Source organism: Chroicocephalus ridibundus, chromosome 13 (assembly GCF_963924245.1).
Source record: "Chroicocephalus ridibundus chromosome 13, bChrRid1.1, whole genome shotgun sequence".
Classification (NCBI taxonomy): Eukaryota; Metazoa; Chordata; class Aves; order Charadriiformes; family Laridae; genus Chroicocephalus; species Chroicocephalus ridibundus.
Genome location: NC_086296.1, coordinates 7,770,978 through 7,792,002, shown reverse-complemented (window position 1 = coordinate 7,792,002; position 21,025 = coordinate 7,770,978). Strand labels below are relative to the sequence as shown.

The 21,025-nt window shown below is 38.4% G+C and overlaps 1 protein-coding gene across 2 annotated transcripts in view; it reads left to right on the top strand.

Annotated features, from left to right (window-relative positions):
• TMEM132D (transmembrane protein 132D) overlaps window positions 1–21,025 on the top strand; it is a 264,248-nt gene that overhangs the window by 107,777 nt on the left and 135,446 nt on the right. For both annotated transcript variants that reach the window (XM_063351404.1, XM_063351403.1), the window contains one exon: window positions 1,159–1,305. In XM_063351404.1, the coding sequence (XP_063207474.1) occupies window positions 1,235–1,305 (71 nt within the window). In that variant the 5' untranslated portion in view covers window positions 1,159–1,234. The remainder of the gene's footprint in view (window positions 1–1,158; window positions 1,306–21,025) is intronic.

Sequence of the window (21,025 nt, the reverse complement as noted above, 5' to 3'; positions counted from 1 at the left end):
TCCCAGAATTGAGAACTTGCCATAACGCTGAATGGATTTTGTGTATGAGATTTTAAGCAAATGTAATTAAACTGTCATTTCTTGACAGCTCATATATGAGGCTGTTTGACCACAATGGACTTTTTGTTTTTTGTAAACACATTCAGAAACCAAAAGTTAACACCACCAGAAACTCCTAATTCAGTAAATTGGCCAGTGTTATGTAGCTGTGGACTAATTCAGTAGTGCCTTAATATACATATTTAGCCATTTAGTTAAAGAAAGGGAAAGAAAGAATTAGGGATTACACCACCTGCTAAAAGGAAGTAAAGCAGATATTTTTATATATGTGTATATATATATGTTGTTCCTCTTCTCCAGTGGTTATTCAGAACCAGAAATATTGTGCTAACACATGTGAACCAGAAAGTACTTCTCAATAGCAGCCAGTCCAGGTGTCACGACTGTAACATTTTGTCATAGAGCTTTTCCTCTTATTTAACCTTATACATGGAAACAGACTTCCCAAGAAACCACTCATTTTTGGAAAAAATAAGAATGTATCTAAGTATTTTTAGGATCAGAGCTAATAGAATGGTTAAAGCCAACAGTATTAAAAGAAAATGAAGAAATGTTATGGGCTCAGAAAGATGATGAAAATTGGAGCAAATATATGAAATGTCATCTTTGAGTAATGTGGGGAGGGAGAGGAAAAGGTACAGTTTGCTTGTAATATGAGGACTAGCAATGATTCTCTGCTCCTCAGTCCAGATACAAGCCCAGCAACAACCTGATTTCTTTTGGGGACAAAAATTATAGTTTCTTCTCCAGTACAATAACCTCTATTCAAAAGAGAGCCTTAACACGCGCAGTGGTGCCCACAGTGTGGATAATGGAGAGAGAGAGGAGTGTGCTCCAGAACATATCTACTCTGCAATTTAGCTATGACTAAAGCTGTAATTACCGTTAGTTCAGTTAAGATTTCTATCTTGATATCATTTCTTCAAAATATGGAATTCTTAATTGATTCTCTCATCTCTTTTCCTTGTAATACTGTCGAACTCTAATGAGCAGTAGCATTTTCTGTGGGGCAGTAATGAGCAAATAATGAAGAAATAAGTAACAGATCGCGCTGACATTTTGTATCTAATTGGTGAAATATCCTCTTGTTCCTCCTAGGGCAAAGGTGAAGAAAGGTGTGAACATTTTCAGTGTAAGAGCCAGCAGCCCGTACTTATGGGACATCAGAGAGAACATGGATTATACTGGGAAATATGCACCAGCTGTTATTGTTTGCCAGAGGAAATCTGCTGCCTCTGAAAACAGGTAGGTCATTTCCAGCAGTCTGTCTTTTAATAACTGAGGGTTGGTTTTCCTTTTCAAAGCATTTTGCCATAATTTTAATAAGTCTTATTATAGCGCATGATGAAAATCCTTTTGGAAAAGCTGTGGCTGTCTTTATTTTGTAGTGCATTGCTAATTCTACCACATGCACTTTGAACAAAATGTATCGTAATACTCTAAGGAAGTTAAAGCTAGCAGGAAATATTGTTTTCACATAGTATTTAGAAGGACATGTTTCATATCTTAGAATTCAGTTGTGACTACTTTAATCTCTTCAAATTATTTGCTGCCGGCCATTATAGCAGGGGGTAGTTATAAGGCTGTTTGTGGTGGAGCTTTTTGTTTTTTTTGGTTTTTTTTTTTGGTTTTTTTTGGTTTTTTTTAGTTTTTGCTTTGGAATTTTTTTGGTGGATTGGTTTTTGGGGTTTTTTGTTTGCTTGTTTGGCTGTTTTGTGTTGTGGGTTTCGTGGATTGGTGTTTTTTAGTTGGTTTGGGTTTTTTTCTTGGTTTTGTTTGTTTTGTTTTGTTCGTTTGTTTGTTTTTTATCCAGAGGAAACAAAAATGTACTCCTGATATCAAACCCACGTTTTTGTTGGTGAGATTTATTTTTTTTTTAACCTGCAGAAGGGAATACATTTTCCGTTCCTATTTTGCAAAAATTTAGATAGGACAGTGAGCTGTCTTAAACAGCCTTCATCTGGAAGGTGGATGTTCCTTTTCTAATCACAACTGATTGCTTTAATGAATACATTTTTATATCATTTACTGCTTCTTGTTCATTGTTTCTGGAACTGTATGTCAAGTGTATATTTATAAGGATCTGACTGCACATGTATTGTGTTTGGCATTGCTGTTAGAAAACTTGCCACGTAACATGGAAGTTCTGTGCTGTGATTTACTTCTGAAATTTTACAAAATCTTATAGGCTGTGGGGGGTTTATTTATGGGGTTTAGAATTTTTAAGTAAATACCCTCGGAGCCTAATAACGAGGAAGTTTAATATCTTTGCAATCTGGGTATATGAAAAAAAAGAGGAAGGGAAGAATTTCCCTTCATAATTGTGACATAAATCACTTTCTCCTTATTATAACTTGAATTCTGGACAATTTCTCTGCTGTGATATCCTCAGTTTTCTCATCTAAACCATATATTGTCTCATACCTGACTGAATTTTGTTGGTCAAAGCAGCAATGTGTTACATATGCCAAGGTCAGAGCTTCCTACTGTCTAGCACAATCTGTCAGACAGATTCTTTAAAATCACAGTTCAAAGCTATTTGAAGACAGTGTGAATATTTTCATTGACTGAAATTGGCATTGGATCAAAATCAAAGATTATTTCAACGATGAGTTTTCCATCACACTTTATCTTGTTGGCTCCATACAGTGCATTTGCCTGATTTCTCCTCCTCATCAGGAAAGTATAATGCAACCTCATGGGTGAATTGAAGCTTGACAACTTATTTCCCTTCACTATTCATCATTCAGTGGCAAGCCTTCAAAATGACCCTTTGGACACAAAAAAATAAATTATTATGTCACCTTTGATGCAGTGCTTGTGGATTCTGCGCATTTTCACATGCTGAGTATAATAAGCATTGCTTCATGTTTATTAAAAGAAATGTGAGCTCATATACATATTAGATTTTACTGGAAAGAAAATCAAATGAAGACAAGTGATGTGTGTAACTCTCATATAACTTCTGGTTTGACTTATTTCATCCAAGTTCCCAGTTGAGATTAAGAACTTCTTCCTCATTGTTTGTAAACAAATGTAAAATATTTGAAATGTATTATTCATTATGTTGGTTTCCTCATTAAATTTAGTCATATCTGTTTTGCTCTTCATTTTAAGAAGTAAGGTCAAGCATTATATAGGGAAAGAGAGTGTGTTCGACATTTTTTGGGAAACGTTTTTTTCCTTATCTAGACATGTTTGGTGTCACTAAATGTGCACAATGGATAACAGCTAAATATTGATGTCTCTTATCACATTGTTTGCCTCCATAGTTGATTTATAAATTTGAGAAACTCTATTTCCATATTGTTTAATTACTCTTAAAAATCAGAGATCTGATCACACGAATGCAAAGGTGGCAATGTTAATTAACTAAAGATTCAATGCTTTTGTGTTTCTGATAGTTTTACATGGATCAGAAAATAGTGTTAATAAAGCTAACTTACTATGACAGGTGTAATTTCACGGATTAAGGAGGCACTTGTGCAAGTGACAAACTTAACCAGGATGCCTGAGCATTTCTTTATTGAAGTTTGAAATATATCAGTCATTTTATTTGGAGAGGTTTTGGCACCAAAAGCTTATCGTAACAGGATTAACATATAAATATTATCACAGCCAGCAGGGTGTTTTGGAATGAATATTAACAGCAAATATTATGAGTCTGTATGAGAATAACTAATTAAGCCCATCTGTCAAATATGATTTGAAGTTCTCTGTGCCTTGCTTATTATGGGCTTGTGACAGTGTTCCAGCTTAATGGTGAAGCAATTATAAAGTTCTCCCCAATTCTTCTGATTTCATTCTCAGGCAATAATAATTTTGTAACACACTAAATCCTGACCCGTGAGATTATTAGATGGGTTTACTACTTGTAGCATCTGTACGGCACTTCTGTTCTTCCCTGAGAAGCATCTATCTTCCTCCCTATTGTCATGTAGATGACCAAAAAAGCAAATAGAAAATGGTGTGATGAGCATTAACCAGTGGCTCAGAAATGTGACATGGGAAACACTTAAACACTGATTGAATCAGAGATACATCCTGGTATGTGCCATCCTTTACTTATTTCCTTTGGAAGTTGTAATAGAAAGTTGGAATAGAATAGAAAGATGAGATTAAAGGAGTACTGCATTTTCAGAATGTTTTCTTGGGTTAGTGCTGTTTCTCATCGTACCTGAAATTGAGCGCCTCTGCTGTGCTAGTGATTATTGAGATGAAGGATAGCCAGAAGTGGAAGATCAGGATTCCTGTCTGCTCTTTTGCTGTGTTTCCTGTTGGACTGGAAGCATGCCAGGTGGGATAGGTTTGGAAAATTACTGAGGTGCCTAAAGATGCAGATTTATTGTATTTTCCTTGTCTGCAAAATGTGATTGATAGCACTTCCTGTATCCAGCTGCTGTGGAGACGTTAAGCAAGATGTTCTGATATAATACTTATGGGTGTCGTGATCCTCTTAAAATATTTTATTCATGTTTAGATTTTTGGGTACAAATGTTTGTTATTCCATTGGACAATACATTATTGTTCTCTGTGTTTATGGCAGGAACTGAGGCCATTGATCCAAGTGCAAAGTAATTATAGACAAAGCTTGGCCATCTCTGAGTAGAACCTTAATGTCTAGTTATGACCCTTTACTGCCGTACCTCCAAATGTATTTGAACTATATAATGGATAAGCTTGGCTCAGCAATTTCCTTTTCCTATGCTTATTGTCGGAAATGTTGCAAAGATGGTATTTCTTTTGATACTTTCCCACTCGCACTTTTAGGTTCCAGTTCTATAGCATTGAAGGAGTTATTTGCTTATGTGTTTGAAACCAGATGCTGGTCCTGCTATTAGTAGAGAAACTTATTTTCATTGTGAGCTACAAGTGACTGGATCAGTCTGTGATAATATTGACACAGTAAGAGACAATGAGAGTATTTTATGGGCTGTATCCCTTATTTGTTCCCATGTGTCTCATTTTTTTTATTAGACCGTATTTCAATGCCTGATTTTCTTAACACCTTTATAATACAAGAAATTAAATTGATATTAGATAATAACAGGGGACAGGAAAATCTATGGCAGCATTGCCTTTGATTTTCCTACACAATACTTCCTTTTTATTACACTTATACTATTGTCCTTAGTGCCCTATATTTCTCATTTTCAAATCTAGTTATTTAATGCTTAGTTTTCATGCTGTAAGAGCAGTGAGCTATTGCCGTATTCTTTTACTTGTTGCATCTGCCAGTACATGTGATAGACTCTCAAGAGTGCTATAATCCTAAAACGCTTCTGAAACAACAAAAGCAACAGATTTGACATAAATAACAGCCTAATAGCCACAATAATTACATTGTGTCTCTTGCTGATGTTCATCAAAAGGCTTCACAAAAATAGTTTTATATTCTAGATCACCATTAATGTGCTCACATGACTTTATCAACTAGAGGTATGTTATTACTTGGAAAGAAAACTTTCCACTCAATGTAATTGCAGAAAAGATGCATGATGAAGCAAAAATAATGTTGAGTGTATTTGGTCCCATCACATCATGTGTGATTCACATGAGCATCAGTTTATCATGATGAAACAAAAGCTAGTAAAAGACTGTAGAAATCATACATACTTTCATATGGGATATATTTAAGTATGATATTAAAAAAGCTGGACAGGCAGAGTGGGTGAAGGGCTGGGTTAGGCTGTATATTTGGGCATTTTTATGGCCACCCAAGAGATTATTTGAATTTTTTTTTCTTTAAAAGATAAAGCGATATGTGAATTCTGAGAAAAAAAGTTTTCTCCTGTTCTTTTTTTGATACTATTTTTATTATTGGTGGGGAAGAGGGAGAAGAGGAGGGGATATCTTTTTATGTGGTTCCAAAATTACTTTCTGAGAATAATGATTCCGCCCTTAAAAAAATGGCTATTCACTCAGCATCGTTGATGATGATATAATGCATTAAGATATGTACTATTGGGCAGATGTAATATGTTAATTTGATTCTGAAATACCAAAGTTAACTCCATTTTTACTTCCTAGGCATATGGGTAATGATCAGCTGTAAATGCCTTTTTCCTGGGTACCTTCAGAGTTTCATACTGTGTACCATTTGGGTTTTTCTTTTACCTTCCTGGGTTATTTGTAACCTCTAGGCTTCTAAGAGTTTATATGCTGTGATGATATGAAAGTACTAAACGTCTCAGAAGTCATGTTTACATTCCACTGTTTGAAAGCAATTAGTCACAAACTTCTATTTCTCACTTCTTATTTTAAAACTTAGATGTGGCCTCTGAGAGAGAACCCTTTGAGATGTTGAGGCAAAATAAATTTGTATGAATCAAGTCTCAGTGCATCATTCTTTTGCATGCTTGACCCACTTTTTTCATTTTTTAAAAAGAAAACTATTCTATTTATCAAGAAAGGCAGAATCTCTCTCGAAACCATCCTACTCGATGCTAATATAGTACAAAAAAGGTTTATGGGTATCATCTTGAAGCAAATCAAAAGAGAAGAGATGAAATATTAAACAACAACTATTAGATAAAGGCATTATTAGCCAACTTTTTCACCTGTTTGTTTGAAAGAGACTCATTCATTTAAAAAGAAAAAGTTTGTGGGAAAGCACTTCAAAGGCATGTAGATAATCTTCTGGCATCTTAGAGGTGGCCTCCATTACTTTATCTCTGACATTTACATGAAGGAGATACCACAGGGCAATTCAGCTGTCATTAGGAAGAAGATTCCCTTTAATCTCAGCTGAATTTAGGGGTTCTCCTTAGAGAGTAAGGCTATTCCTGTGTTCTTTTGTTTGTGAGCATAATGTTATTGGAAACGGGAAAAGTGACAATTAGCATTGAATTGCTGATGCTGTCTTTTGAAGCAGTTAAAAAAAAAAATAAAATTCCCTCATTCAGGGATTATCCTTTTGAAATATTAATGTACAGTTACGTAGCATTTACCGTCTCCTAATGACTTGCAGCTGGTGATATTCAGATACATGCATATCATCTTAAGGAAAGTGGTAAAGGTGAAGTACTCAAAAATGTAACTTGACGTGACTTAACAGTTCACAGCAGGACTGAATAGTCAGGAAAGTAACGGAGATTATCAGTAGTGTCATGCCATTTTATTCCACTATGGTATCTCCCCATCGCCTGTAGGATTTTTTGTGCTGAACTGGAGAAAGTCGGACACCATCTCTTTAGAAGGGTACATGATAAACACAGAGATAGTATAAGGGCTTCCGTTCTACTTTGTGGCCAAGTGCAAAGAATAAAAATATGCCAAAAAAATTAGAGCGGAGGCAGGATTTACCGCAGTGCAGCTGATTATTGCTTTTATATGGTTTTAGCAATGCAGGGTGAAGAATATCCTTTAAAATAGTGCTTCATGTTTTTGGACTACATTGATATGTTGCCTGTTTTCTCCTGATCTTTACCACTCCTGCTCCAGCTAAAAGTAACTGTGAAATGAGTGCTTGAAGCTTTAGTTACATAGCACTTTGATCCGACACATATTGCACCCTTAGCTTCTAGACGTTGCGGTTGGGTCAAAAGGGATCAGGGACAGAGGGACACATTTTTTCAGTGGCAACCCAGAGTCTGCACATTTTCTAGGACTTGAACGTTTGAAGCAGAGAGTTGGGATCACTGTCACAGTTATGCCAGCTCACTACGCACCCCAGGGTGAGCTGGGGTTATCAACTGTCAGCTCACATTGCATGTGTAGAAATAATGATCCAAATTATGACACTGATCAAAGACATCATGTTCATTTGAGAGGGTTTTGGACTAGGTCCAATTTGTCTTAGAAACTGTGGTCATTTTCTAGCACACTACTGCATTTGGCTCTGCTTTTGTGACAGTCTATCCCAGGTGGAAAATAAAGCCAATAAATAATTACAGACAGTAGTGACTGCAGACTGGCCTCCTAATGGCCTAACTGGTCACAGGCCAGTGGCCATTCACTGACTGTCTACCATCTTCAATATAGATGCCTCATCCAACTCTTCTGTCCATGTCTGTATATCCAGAAATCCTGGGAAGAAATTTTGTATGCTCTGTAATGTCACAGCAGAAGACGACCTGAGAAAGTGTTTCTTAATTTGAGTTGGACCAGTTTCATGTTTCATGTATTCTAGCATCAGGATAACCTCTCCAAACTCATGTTAGCTGTGGCTCCAGGGTAGAGCTCTGAACAGAAGGGATTTTGACCACAGGAAGCATGTTTGTAAGGACAGATGAATTAAATTTGTTGTCCTAGCTCATCTGAAAGCAGAGGGGGTTTTATCCCCTTTGTATTTTTGGATTAAATTTTATTGATTTTTATTTTACATACAAAAGTAATCATGGAAAGCAAGGATCCAAAAAGTACTGCTTATATGAAGTTACCCAATGTTACCAAAATTGAACGTATAACAGGTACTCAGTATTCCCTTGTTCATGAGCTTAGCTATGAATTTGAGAAAAGCGGTGCTATCTTCATCAATAGTTATTGTGATAGAGCAAAAGATGGAGGTTCATCATGACCCTGAGAAGTCCTGGGAAAAATTCTGATTATTCCTGTGCTCACGTAACTAGAGACTATATTATAATGCTTACATGGGAGAAGGCGGAATTACATTATTTGGCATTTCAAGAAGTTCTCAACACACAAAGTTGTCTATGATATGCTGGTAATTAGGCTTCTTTTCTCTGATATATAGTACCTTCTATAAAATGAGGTTCTATAGCACAATGTTCAGTATGACTTTGCTAGAATGCCAGGAGTTGTCTAGAGGGAATCTTCTGAAGATATCGTAATTGTTCAGATTAAATGATCTGCCTCTAAAATCTGCAAACAATAAATAATGTTAGGTATTTAATCCCCTTTCATTGAGAGTTCTTGGCATGCAGAACTGGGAATCAAATAGTTGGAGGGAAACAGTGTAAGCCTACATAATTTGCTGACAAAAGTCAGGGACAGAAAGGGCAGATCACTCACAGATACGCTGGGGTTTTGTCCTCTCTTCTCTCTTTCTCCCTGGGTGATATGCAGGTGTTTTCTGGGTATCTCTGCCACCTCCCTTGTAGAGGAGATGCCCTTCTTTCTGTATGGTATTGAAGTAGCTACAGGACACTTCCAACAGTCTGGATAACCTCATGCATATTTAGTGTATTTGTTTTTACCCTGGTGTTATCCAGTGTGATAAATACCATTTTAAACTTGAGGAGGAATGATTTCCCTTAAGAACCTTAAGGATTCATCATCATCATGCTTGCTCTGTGTTTGTGGTACTTAGCACTGTAGTCCTTAAAACTTTAGTAGCCCCAAGGCTCAAAATAACAATTCCAGTGGGACAAAACCAGTTTGCTACCTATTACAAAATAGACAGCGAGTAATCTGTCTATTAAAAATCCAACATTAAATGCAAAAGTGTGTCTTGTGAACGTATCTCTAAAGGCGCTGTTGATTTTCTTTTCCTTGGAGGAAATCTTGTAAGAAGTAATACTAATTACTGAGAGAGTTGGAAAGTGAGTGGATGACCTTAAATGTGAGCTGAAGCTGAAAATGTACCTGTTGTTCTTGAGGCAAGGGGTTTCCCATTTTTTGGATGAAAGATGTCATTAAATCTAGCTGCTGCATAAAAGTCAACATGCAGCAATGTGCTGCTGTCAGAAGCATAGAAATTATACAAGTATTAAGTGAACAGAATTATGTAACGCAGTCTAGCATCCATATAAATTGTAAAGCTAACGCTAAGTAAAATCCTACTGCAAGTGCAAGGCTGAAATTCACTGGGCACTTGGGTTATTTTATGGCTTCAACTCTGAATGTATAGATTTATTGATGACATGAACAAGCTAGGATGCAGTATTAAGGATCTATGGGTGGTTTATATGAACTGATGATGCAGATACAACTCATCCTCCGATTATTTCACCTTGGTCACCTCTTGGCCTTTTCACCACCTCTAATGGGTAAGACAGGGCTGCTGCCCCAGCTTGATAGAGGGGCAGACAGGACATGGGCAAAACTTTAAGGATAGTTCTGACACTAATACACAACATCATCTGTTAGGGTTTATGTGTGTGCAGTGAAATGGGGTTCCATAGCTATGCTTAGGATGAGCTCCATGTGAGTCAACACACTGAGCAGGGGGCTGCACTGAGCCAATCACTAAAACAATGCAAAAGTCACTGCTGCGTCATTTTATTACCCACTGTAACTGTGCAAGCCTTAATAACTTGCCCTGGGTCATGTGGGATGTGTGACAGAGCAGGAGTTAAATGGAGATCTTCTCCTCATGTGTCAGCCAGTCCCTGGAGAGTCAGCTTGCACCGAATGCTCCTTTCTTTTTTCTACTCCATCCCAGGAATTTATAGAGTTCTCTGTAACTGGTAGTGTGTCTTAGACCTCTTTTTGAAGAGGTTCTATTGAACTCCATGCCAATACAAAAAATTGGGCTTTGTTAGGATAATAGAATGCCTTGTCTTTGTGGACATCACTGATTCCACCATATGTGCACACACAGGTATGTGAAAACTAGCAACAGGACAGAAAACTGAGGTGTAAGATTCCATAGGCAAAGCTGTCCGTGTGGTCACAGGATAATTTGGGTTACATGAAAGGAGTGTGTAATGTGATTCATTCCTCCCCCTGCGTGGTAATCTGCAATAGCAAGCAGTACTTCCACCTCTGCCAACATACTCCGTCTTCTGCACATGTTTTCCAGCCTACGTTTCCAGGTGTAATCTGGAGTATAAATTTTTAGTGTTCTATAAAGCTAGTTTAATGTTCAATACACTTTCAATTCACACCTCTGTTAAAGTCTGAATCTTTCAATTTTAAATCCATCCCCATTGTGTCAGTTTATGAATCATGTATGATGTGTGGTATTTTGACACAAGATCGAGCATCGGAATGCACAGAGATGTTACATAAGAAGTTAGGCAAAAGTACATTTTAGAGTGTGTGGGAGAGGGGAACCAGGCTATATCTTCTATGGCAAGTAAGGGAGCCAGGAAGACCGGCTTGTTGCACGATTCTTTGGAAAAGTACAGGAATCATTACAGAGTACGTTTCGTTTTGTTACTCAGGAACCCTGAGAGCTTTTCCATGCAAGAAGTATAAATATAGTTTTATATTAGGTACGCTTCAAACTTTGAGTAACTGACAGCTCTGCTGTTTTGCCATCGATACAAGACCAGCCTGGGCTGGTCATGATGCAAAGTCACGATCCACTAACGAATGTAACCATCTGTTAGAGCCCGTCTACCACTTATTCTGCACTCGTGTTGACGATACAAAGAAAAGGAAAGGATCAGTTGGTTGTGATGTCTCTCTGGTTGAAATTCATTGTCAGGGTGGTAGTTGAGGGATTGCCTGTGCTTACGTAGATGTGTTAATATTATTCTTAGTTTCAGGGATTACCTGAAGCTGATATTCAAACGTGCAATTAGCTGGATGAATGACTACTATCTCCATCCTTTCTTGACATAATTTTTTCTCTGGCATATTGAAACAATGCATGCCTAGCTTTTCCTCAGCTGTAGCTGAAATAGTTCTAGCATACCTTTGATGTTGACAAGATATTATCTTTTTTTAAAGTCTTTATTCACTGGAATTGTTCCATAATCCTAGTTTTGTGAACTTCAGCATGGGGACTGTGGAACAGGAAAGCTATTCAATTTATACTGCTGGAACTGAGACTATTACTTTCATCTTCTATTTCTTACACTGCCTTTCTAAATCAACTGTAAAATCAATCCCAAAGCATCTGTTTCTGATATTTATATAATTCTCATTTCAGCTATGTCTTAATGCACCAGAGTCTCCATAGGTTTGTTTATAGTAGCATTGGCAAGTGCAGATGTGCTCTTATCCTGTATTAAAGATGAAGGCTGTCATACCAAGAGACCAAGAACTATATGTCTGTGTGGCACAGAGCAGTGCCTTGTGGAGATAAATGGGCTGCCTTAACTGTGACACAGTGCCACATGCCCATTCAGCAAGCCCTGGTCACTGAGGGAGCAGCATCTTAGGAAGCAGGACTGTATGGTATCATGCATGGCATATCACTGTGAGTGCAGAACAACGTGAAGTGTTGTGTGGAACTTCTTCATTTTCAGTTTATTTGAATCTTACATTTAATCTTATACTACAGAGAAAATAATTAGCTTGAATAATTTTCAATCCCATTAATCTATTCCTAAGTGGCAAATATTGTACCTGGAAACAGATCGATTATGAAGTGTTTCCTCTGAGATGCATTTTCCTGTTAATTGTTGAAGCAATTAATTTCTTACACATGCAGTTCTTCGTGTGAAGTATTTAAGACAAGGAAAGCACAAGGCTTAGAAGAGAACAAAAGAAGACTACAGTAAAATATTAAGATTATCACAGAATTAATAAATATAATGTATCTACAATGTGTTACATATGTTGTACATACATTATGCATTTGTCAACATCAATAAAGGAGAAGCTTGCAAAAGTTTCAGAAATTAGGACATCTTAGAATTAATCTTTCATGCATATTCATTGAAACCAGTTTTACTTACATGAACACATGGTACTTTTTCCATAGGATTATGGGCAGTGAAGAATCTGTCAGACAAACTGATAAGTCTCTATATGATGTGTTTTTCAAAATAACGTCTCCCCCCTGCCTGAGACTTATAATTTGGAAATATGTGGGCGGATTTTTATAGGGAAAACAAAGTGCAGTTTTGCATTTTGGATGCAAAATCCAATTTTTATCCAAGTATCCAAATGATACCTCCCTTGCCCATTTTTAGTCCTCTCTTGAAAGCATAAGAAACAGCATAATGTTCTTCTATTTTAAAAATGTTTATTTCCAAGTCTAAACGTCTTTGAATATGAACAGACAATGCTGTTCTGCTAAACTCTACTGCACAGGGCTAAATGGCTACAATTTTAACTTGGTTTTCCCCAAAAGTTCGAATCTAGACACACCCCTGACATGAAAATTTGTATCTGAGTAGCTTCATTTTGGGCAAGCTTGTCAGCTGCTGAATGCAGGACTGGCCACAAATCATTTTGAATGGTCTTAATTGCTTTTGTTGCTATCAAACCCACAAATAATATATTCCCGTACTCTCACTGATATCTCTGTTTTATGCTAGAGTTACACATACACATTCAGTGCATTGCAGTTCTTTTTCAATTCTAATAGATTGAATCAGGTTTGATTTTATGCACATTCAATACCACAAACTCAGTGGAAGGGAGGGGTTGTGGGTGTATCCTACATTTGTTTTATATATTTTATTGAGATAAACCCCTGACTTAGTCCTTAAGAGTCTCAAAGAGAATTACAATGTCTTGATGAAAAATTACTATTTATTCAAAAATCAAGACTTTGTTCTCATAAATGACATGAAAATAAATCTTGTTTGCAGTGGCTCTAAGCAGCAAACGATCAAGGATTTAGCTGTCTCCAGTGCATGGGGATAAATGCACGGTTTCAGAAATACAGCCTTCCCACCAAGCCTTTGAGATGGTGGGAATCAGCAATTGTTTTGTAAAAGCAGTATTTTTTGCTCTTTACTTCAGGTTGCCAGTTTTGGCACTCTCATTATGCTTATGTAGCTCTCTAGGAAAATAGCTCCTGTTCAGGGGTTTAAGGGATTAATCTTGTTTATGAAAAGAAATGCTGCTTCTGCTTCTTGCATAAACCACAAGTAAAGATTTTCACTCTACAGCTTTAATCGCAACTTGTAAACACACTGAGAAAGTCCTAATGAACTGCTAATGATAATCCAGATGCTTCTGTCAGAAACATAGAAAAATTATAGAAGTATTATGTTATAAAAGAATGCACAATTATCAGAAAGGTGAAAATAAGTCTTAGGAAGGGGAATTATTTACTGGCAGCACAATCCTGTGTGTATAGATCTGCTGGCCAGTTGGGGTGGAAGGTGACGCTCTAGTCCCCCTTTCACTTGAGCAACTAAATATTTATTTTTCCATAGGAAAACAAATACAGTAAATGGAACTTTTGAAAGTGGGGAAGGAAGAATTGTGCAAGGCGCATAGTAAAGAAAGCAAATATTTGGATGGAGTCTAAAAGAAAAAGCAGTATGTTTATTATGATGATTCTTACAATGCAAACACAAGAAGAGCTGAATTAAATTGCTTGATTTGCAACCCTAACATTTTTTAATGTGATTTCAATAATGCATTTTTTTCCTATACTGCCAGTTACTCTGTAAATCCTGCTAAAATTTATGGTAGTAGCAGTTAAAATGCTTTACTGATGGATGTTAACAGGGTGTTGCTTGGTGAGGTTGCCTAGTTCCGTGGCATTGGAGCTATGGGCGATCTGCCTTTCTCACTATTTAGGAGTCGTCCTTTTAGCTGAGGTGCCAAAGAGAGGGATTCCTGGGAACTAAGGCACAGATGGGGCCCTTCACTCTCCTGTGAGCAAGGCAAAATTGTGTGTGTTTGAGCCTTTCTTTGGTTCTCTTCTTTCTGTACTTACCTTTTCTGCAGAGCTGTGTCACGGGTGGGACGATGTCAGGGCAGGTGTGTAGTAGGCGCTACCAAAGCATTGCCAGACCAGTGCCGAAGGGTGGGATCGGGCAGTAGGTTAGTGGGGATGAAGGGAACGCTGCTCTCCTGGCAGCACAGGGGGGAGTTAATGCTGTTGTGGGTGGGTGTCAGGGTCAGTACCAGCACACGCGTGAACCTAATGGCCAAGCTGTGAGGCACCAATCTTCCAGTGAAGGAAGAGAGGCTGTTGAGACCTGCCTGCTGTCTTCCTCTAAAATCAGGGCAATTACCAGCTACAGTGTGGTGTGCTGTAGGGAGAGTTAACTGGAGCTATTTTAAACAGTCACCTCCCAAGGAACGAGCAATCTCAAGGTTGTTGTTTAAATATCTGGCTGTGGGGCAACATTTCTAAATACCATTTTTCATGGCAAGTTCTAAGTCACTCAGGTGCTATGGTTTTAAGAAGCAAAAATCTGTACTTAAATCCATCAGAAAAGTAGCATTTTTGGTCTATAAGTGTGCAGAACTCCTGTTCTAAAATTAGAAAGTCAATTTGTCTGTTAAGCCAGGGGAACAAGAAGCTCTACATGCCCTCTGAAATTAGCAATGAAACAAGCTGTATTGAACTCATCTATAGCTTAACACCTTCAGGGCAGTGGCTGAAACCAAGATAGACAATATTTCTCTGGGCTGTCGCAGTTATTTTACAAGTGGAAAAGGAGGAGGGAGAGGAGAGAGTTGCCTTGGTCTGATCTCTAAATGCAATAACCAGCTGAACTTTTAAAATCATCCAGAAGATTAAAGGACACTTCAAACAGTCCACTATGTTGAATTTTAATTTATTCTGCTGAATATCTCTTCCTTAATTGTCACAAAACTAAGACATTAAAGCTAACAGAGTCATGTACTCTGTTAAAAGGTGCTGTTACTTTAGAGGAAGGTGCTGCTGGAGAAAAGGAATGAGGAGGGAGGTCTTTCATGTAGAATAGACCTAGAAAAAAGAATTAAGACAATAATTTAATGCTTTTGATATTCTATGGATAGTACTTGGGAAGGATTTAACACTATTGGTGGTATGCAAGAATTTGTATCTTTTTTGTTATAGTAGAAGCCAGCGTCATTGCAAAGGGTTGCTCTGAGAGGTGTTAAGTAGATATGAAGGCGCTGACCGTAAGCGGCTTGAATTCCTGCAGTCTTCAACAACACTTGAGCCTAGAGATGTGAGGATTTGGAAAACTCCAGAAACTTTCAAGGAAGAAATGTGATGTAGTTGCAAAGAAGCGCACAAAAATCACAAAAATTTGCTGGTTCCCCCCCCCCCGCAAAGGCCTGGGTAGAAATTAGTACAGGTGCATACTAAGCATTAAGAATTATTTATATGACTAATAAATAATTCAAATTAAGTTACATATATGTATGCATTATTAGGTGATTGCAATTTCAATATATTGTAGATTAAATTCACCTGAAATTTGTGCTGTGCTAACCACATCTCAATGAATGTGCATAAAGTCAAGTTAATTTTTCAAGCTTTTTTCTCCTAAAATACGAGATTTTTTTCTGTCGCTACATTAAGTCTTAATTTACATACTGTTTCTGCTCTCTGTGGATATTACTTTCTTTTTTGTTTATACGTCAACAATATTCATGCTTTCTATTTTTAACATGACAATATTCCTCCTGTTTTAGAAAGATGTCAACAGGCAAATAGATATATTCAAGTACCTTAGCATGCTGTGCAGATCCATTGCTAATAATAGGTGTATGATGTTTTTTTTCAAAGAAAAGAATTTATGCTTATTTATGTCATAAATACAGCTAGTGGTACTATACATGTGCTAACTCAAGAATACATTTGTCATTTTTAATGAAGTAAATAAAGCAAGTATCTAGCGAGGTCAGTCCTTCCTGAATGTCATTGTTTTTTCTTTGAGAAAAAAGGGGATTTTAGCCAGGTGTTCTGAGGAAATGAGCTTTATGCTACTGTGCTGCCTGTGCATGTGTGTTTTGAATTTGACAGCAGCATAGCTGACTCAGAGATTGTTATATTCTTATACATTTCATGAAAATACGCAGGCAGTAGAGGAAAAAGACATTAGAGAGTCCCCAGGCAGCTGAATTCTTATCAATAGCTAATTATGGAAAAATCTTCAATAAAAGCTTGTACTTTCTTGGATACGAGAGTCAATCAACCACAAGACAGAGCTCTATAGGAAACTAGCTTTTACTTGCTCCATCCTCACGGAGCTGCTCCTTTTTCATGCTTATGTAATTTCCAGAAAATCTTGCCTTTGTAGTGCAGACCTGGCTTCAGTGCATAACAATTGTCAGTGTGTTGGAATGTTGAAAGGGCCCTTTGTCAAAAATAAGGTAGGCTGGATTTGGAGTTCAGTAAAGGTTCCACTTTGATGTATCCTGAAAGGAGGAAGGGGGGAATTATCAACCTAAAATGCTGTACAAGCCTAACCAAATGTTAATTGTGTGAAGCTAGAAAACTAAAGCTGGGCTCTTGGGTAGAAACAACAGCATAGTTTTTGCATTTGTGTGGGCTTAGGCTATAACCTAGAATAATAGTAGTTACATTTGTGTTTTAATTTAAGTGCTCCCAAATCTTCCAGGCTTTTTATTACTGGGATCTGTTCCCGAGCCAGGTACGCTCTGCTGGAATGCAGATAGTCTTAGGGAATCCTGCCGTTGCGTTATCCTTCCCAAGCGCAGCTGGGAAGGCTGGAGACGAAGAACTGGTAGGTGAATAGTCAGGGAAGCAACCACCAGACGCCTGTGGGAGCTCAGGGAGGCACGTGTCCTTGGAGCTGCTACAGGGTGTTGTACAGTGTGTCCAGAGATCCGCCTTGTCATCGCAGGCTCCGCACAGGGAACTAGGTCCTGTTCTGAGGGCAGTTGAGACCTGTGACGCCAGGCAGTGAGATACTCAGGATGTGCAACTGGGAAAAAGCTAAAAACCATGGCTCTGGAAGCCAGATATAAAAATTCCCTTTCACTGGAATGCAAGGGAGACATTTCCATCGCTCCTGGCTCTCTTGTTCAGTGCCAGTACAGGTTCGTTTGGAGGGCTGTGTTCTGCACTAGAGCTGGGCTGTATTCTGCACTATCTGAGAACCTAAGTGCTAGAGTCTAACGCTCCCAGTTCCGAGGGCTGAATCTACCTGGCTGCTTAACAAGGAGCTACAGCTGCATCCTGATCTGAATAACATCTTCAGTACTCCGTGCAGCTGCCCTTTTAATCCTCTCTTCATTTTTCCATTAATTAGACTTATTTGTAAATACGTGTCTCCTTGTAGCACACTCAAAGCTCAGAGCTGATAAACCATGGTTCATTATATTCCTACTGTGAAAAGGTACAGCCCCAGGGAAAGCATGTTGCTTTAAAGACAGCCACTGGCCTCACCCACATGTGCTGGGGTCACTCCAGAGACCTCTGGATGAAGGGGCTCAGCGCAGAGGAGTTGTACAGGGTTGGGACAAGCAGTGGTAATTACCAGTGCCTGCTCCTCTGAGGCGAGGAAGTTTCTTGTTTACACCTCCAGCCAGGGAATTGGTTTGCTCCTCTCTCAGTTTCTCAGGAGGATGCAAAGTGCAGGTGACTCAGAGCATGAAAGCGGGTGCTGTACCTGGGGTTTGAGAAGCATGGGGCTGGTTAAACGCCTGTTGAGTGTAACAGCTGTGCTTGATTCTGCTTTGCTGGAAGGGAAACTAGATAAGGCAGAATGAGCCCTTCGAAGGTTAATATTGTCTGAACCCCACGGTTCCACCTGAACGTAACAGTGCTCACTTTAAAGAGCATACAAACATTAGCTGTGGCATGGAGGCACACCTTGCTACCTCTCTTTGACTCCAAAATCTAAACTATAAATTTCCTCAAGAGGAAAATGTCCCAGTAGGGAAAATGCAAGTCAAATCTTCAAGGTTAAAAAGTTCTGCCTAAACTTTCACATTAGTGCTCAGAAGAATTATTTTGGAAAATTAATAAACCACATGCATTCACCTCATATAGCTATTTCCCTCCCTAAACAAATTGCTTTTATTGTCAAAACTACAAATTTAGGCATTGTGATCAATACTGTCGTTTTATGAGCTGTCAGTAAAGGGACTGGAAGATGCAGCTTTGCTTGATTGTCTAGGAATAAAGATTGATCAGCTCCGTTACTTCTTCTGTATAGATCCTTGCTCAATTCACATACAGTATACAAAGCACAGCACTATCACCTCATCCCTCTTCAAAACCACATAGTCAATAGCTTTTCCTCTGCGCATTTCTGCAAGCACTTGGGAGTACAACCCCAATTAATATGTTAAGAAGGGCAGAGAGGAGGAACATGTTTTGGTGTCGGGGTCTTTCCCTGACAGAAAAATGTGATTTTAATTCCAAACTTTTCTCAGTCCATTTCACAAAACGTATCGAGACAAAACTGTTAGCTTTTACTTTTTCATGTTTTCTTTTATTGTTTTTTAAATGAAGACAAGAAAAAGAAGAATGCAAGATGATAACAAAGAACTGCTGGGCCGCAGCATCTGCTGAAGCTTGTGAGGCATTTTGGGACAGCAGTCAGTGTCATGTGCTGTCCCCATTGCATCTGTCAGAGAAGGCTGGTTGTTTTAAAGGCAAATGAAGTCCTTGTATGTACTGTTGTCAGAGAGTTTGCTGAACTTAATTATTTCCAGTGGAAAAAAGGGGTACTGACTGAGCTGAGTTATTTTCATTGTATATATTCAGTTACCAAATATAAGCATTGCTGTATTTATAACATAGGCACGTTAAGACACTTGTGCACAACACAGGTCACACAGAGTCCACAACTAATTTAAAGCTCAAGTTAGTCAGGAAATGATGTGTCTCAGCAGCAGATTTGTAAGGGGGGAGAGGTGGTGTGTGATAATCTTCCTATTCTTTGTCTGCCGTATTAAAATTGTGAGCTCTTCAAGGCGCAGGTGTCTCATAATGTGATACTTGGATCTTACAAAATAATTGATCGATTGGTCTCTGTAAGTGCTGTTCTTATCCAAAGAATAGCACTGCTTACCTGGGGCTAGCTGGTATGGATGAATGTGTAGGTAGCGAAATAATAGCTAAATAATAATTCATGAAGAAAACCAGAGTGTTTAGGAAAGAAAATGACTGATCAGATGTATAGGAGTATTGCAGTAGAGTGCAGAACCAAATTTACTAGCTAAGGGTAGAGGAAAGGGGCTGGGACTTGGGCGCATGGGCTTTGCCATGAGGATGTGGTGTCACGGATCAGCTGCGCTAACGGCTGTGCTGACTGAAGGGGTGAGCATCTTCCTTCCCCTCCTGCTTTTCCTTCGTGGCCTGACCTTACAGGGAGTTGATTCAGGCATCTAAACTGACAGAAACCAACACTATAGAAATATTTTGTTAGTTCCCCAAAATGGTTTATTGAAAATCCCATGTGCGTGCTAGAAGGAGGGGAGGAGCTGCAGTAAGTAGCAAGGGTACCGAGAACGCAGCGAGTCAATGGGAATGGCCCTGCCGGCAGCAGCTGGAAGTTAGCAGCATCACACTCGGTGTGACCTTAGACAAGTGATGATACATTCATAGCTTAGTTTTGTCACATGTAAGAGTGGGGACAATAATACTGTCTAGCTCCTAAGACTGAGGTGGTAATATTAAGCATTACATGCTTAGTGTATATAAAAGCTTTTTAAGTTCTTGGATGGAAGGCTTATAAAACACAAATAGAGAGATATAGTGGACATCATTCCGTAGCAAGGCTAACAGTCCTGCGCTTAACTATTGGTTTTCAGTGAATCTTTTCCTTAGGCACGTTAACTTCCCTTTTATAGTCTATCAGGAGGCACCGCATTTAGCTCTCCCTGTTCAAGGTTCACTGACCTATAATCCTACTGAAATGGAGTGTAAAGCCCATGAAAATTTCACTGCATTTGCACTTAAGTGGCATATGGCCATGGTGTTAATTAAAAAAAAAAAAAAGGGGGAAAAAAAGCGATAGTCCTAGTCTCCATGGAGACTAAGCATACTGAAAGGGATGGGAGCATAAAATATTTTCAATCTTAGGTTGAAAGGCAGAGATCAAAAGTTGTTCTGGTTAAAATGCTGTGCAGATGTCAACATGCCAAGTTGAATGATAAGGCATTTTGCACAAATACTTTGCAAAATGGTTTGGAGCTGAGACGAAGAGGAAATTTCCTGTACCATTTCTAATGTGTTACTGGAATAGATCTTCGTGTATATTGTCCACGCCTTTGTCAAATTCCTACCAGAACGCATACACCAGAAAGTATAATGCCCGTCCTGGCAAGAAGGAATTCTTGTTTTACAAGGTAACATTTAAATTCTTTTAGAGGATTATAAAATCTAAATAAAAGAAGATCCTGCAGGAATTGAGACATTCCATGTGATTAAGATGTCTGGCTTGCAAAGAAGCCTATAAAATAAGCTTTCTCAAACGCTCTCCTTAGGAATGGAAAAGAGAGAAAG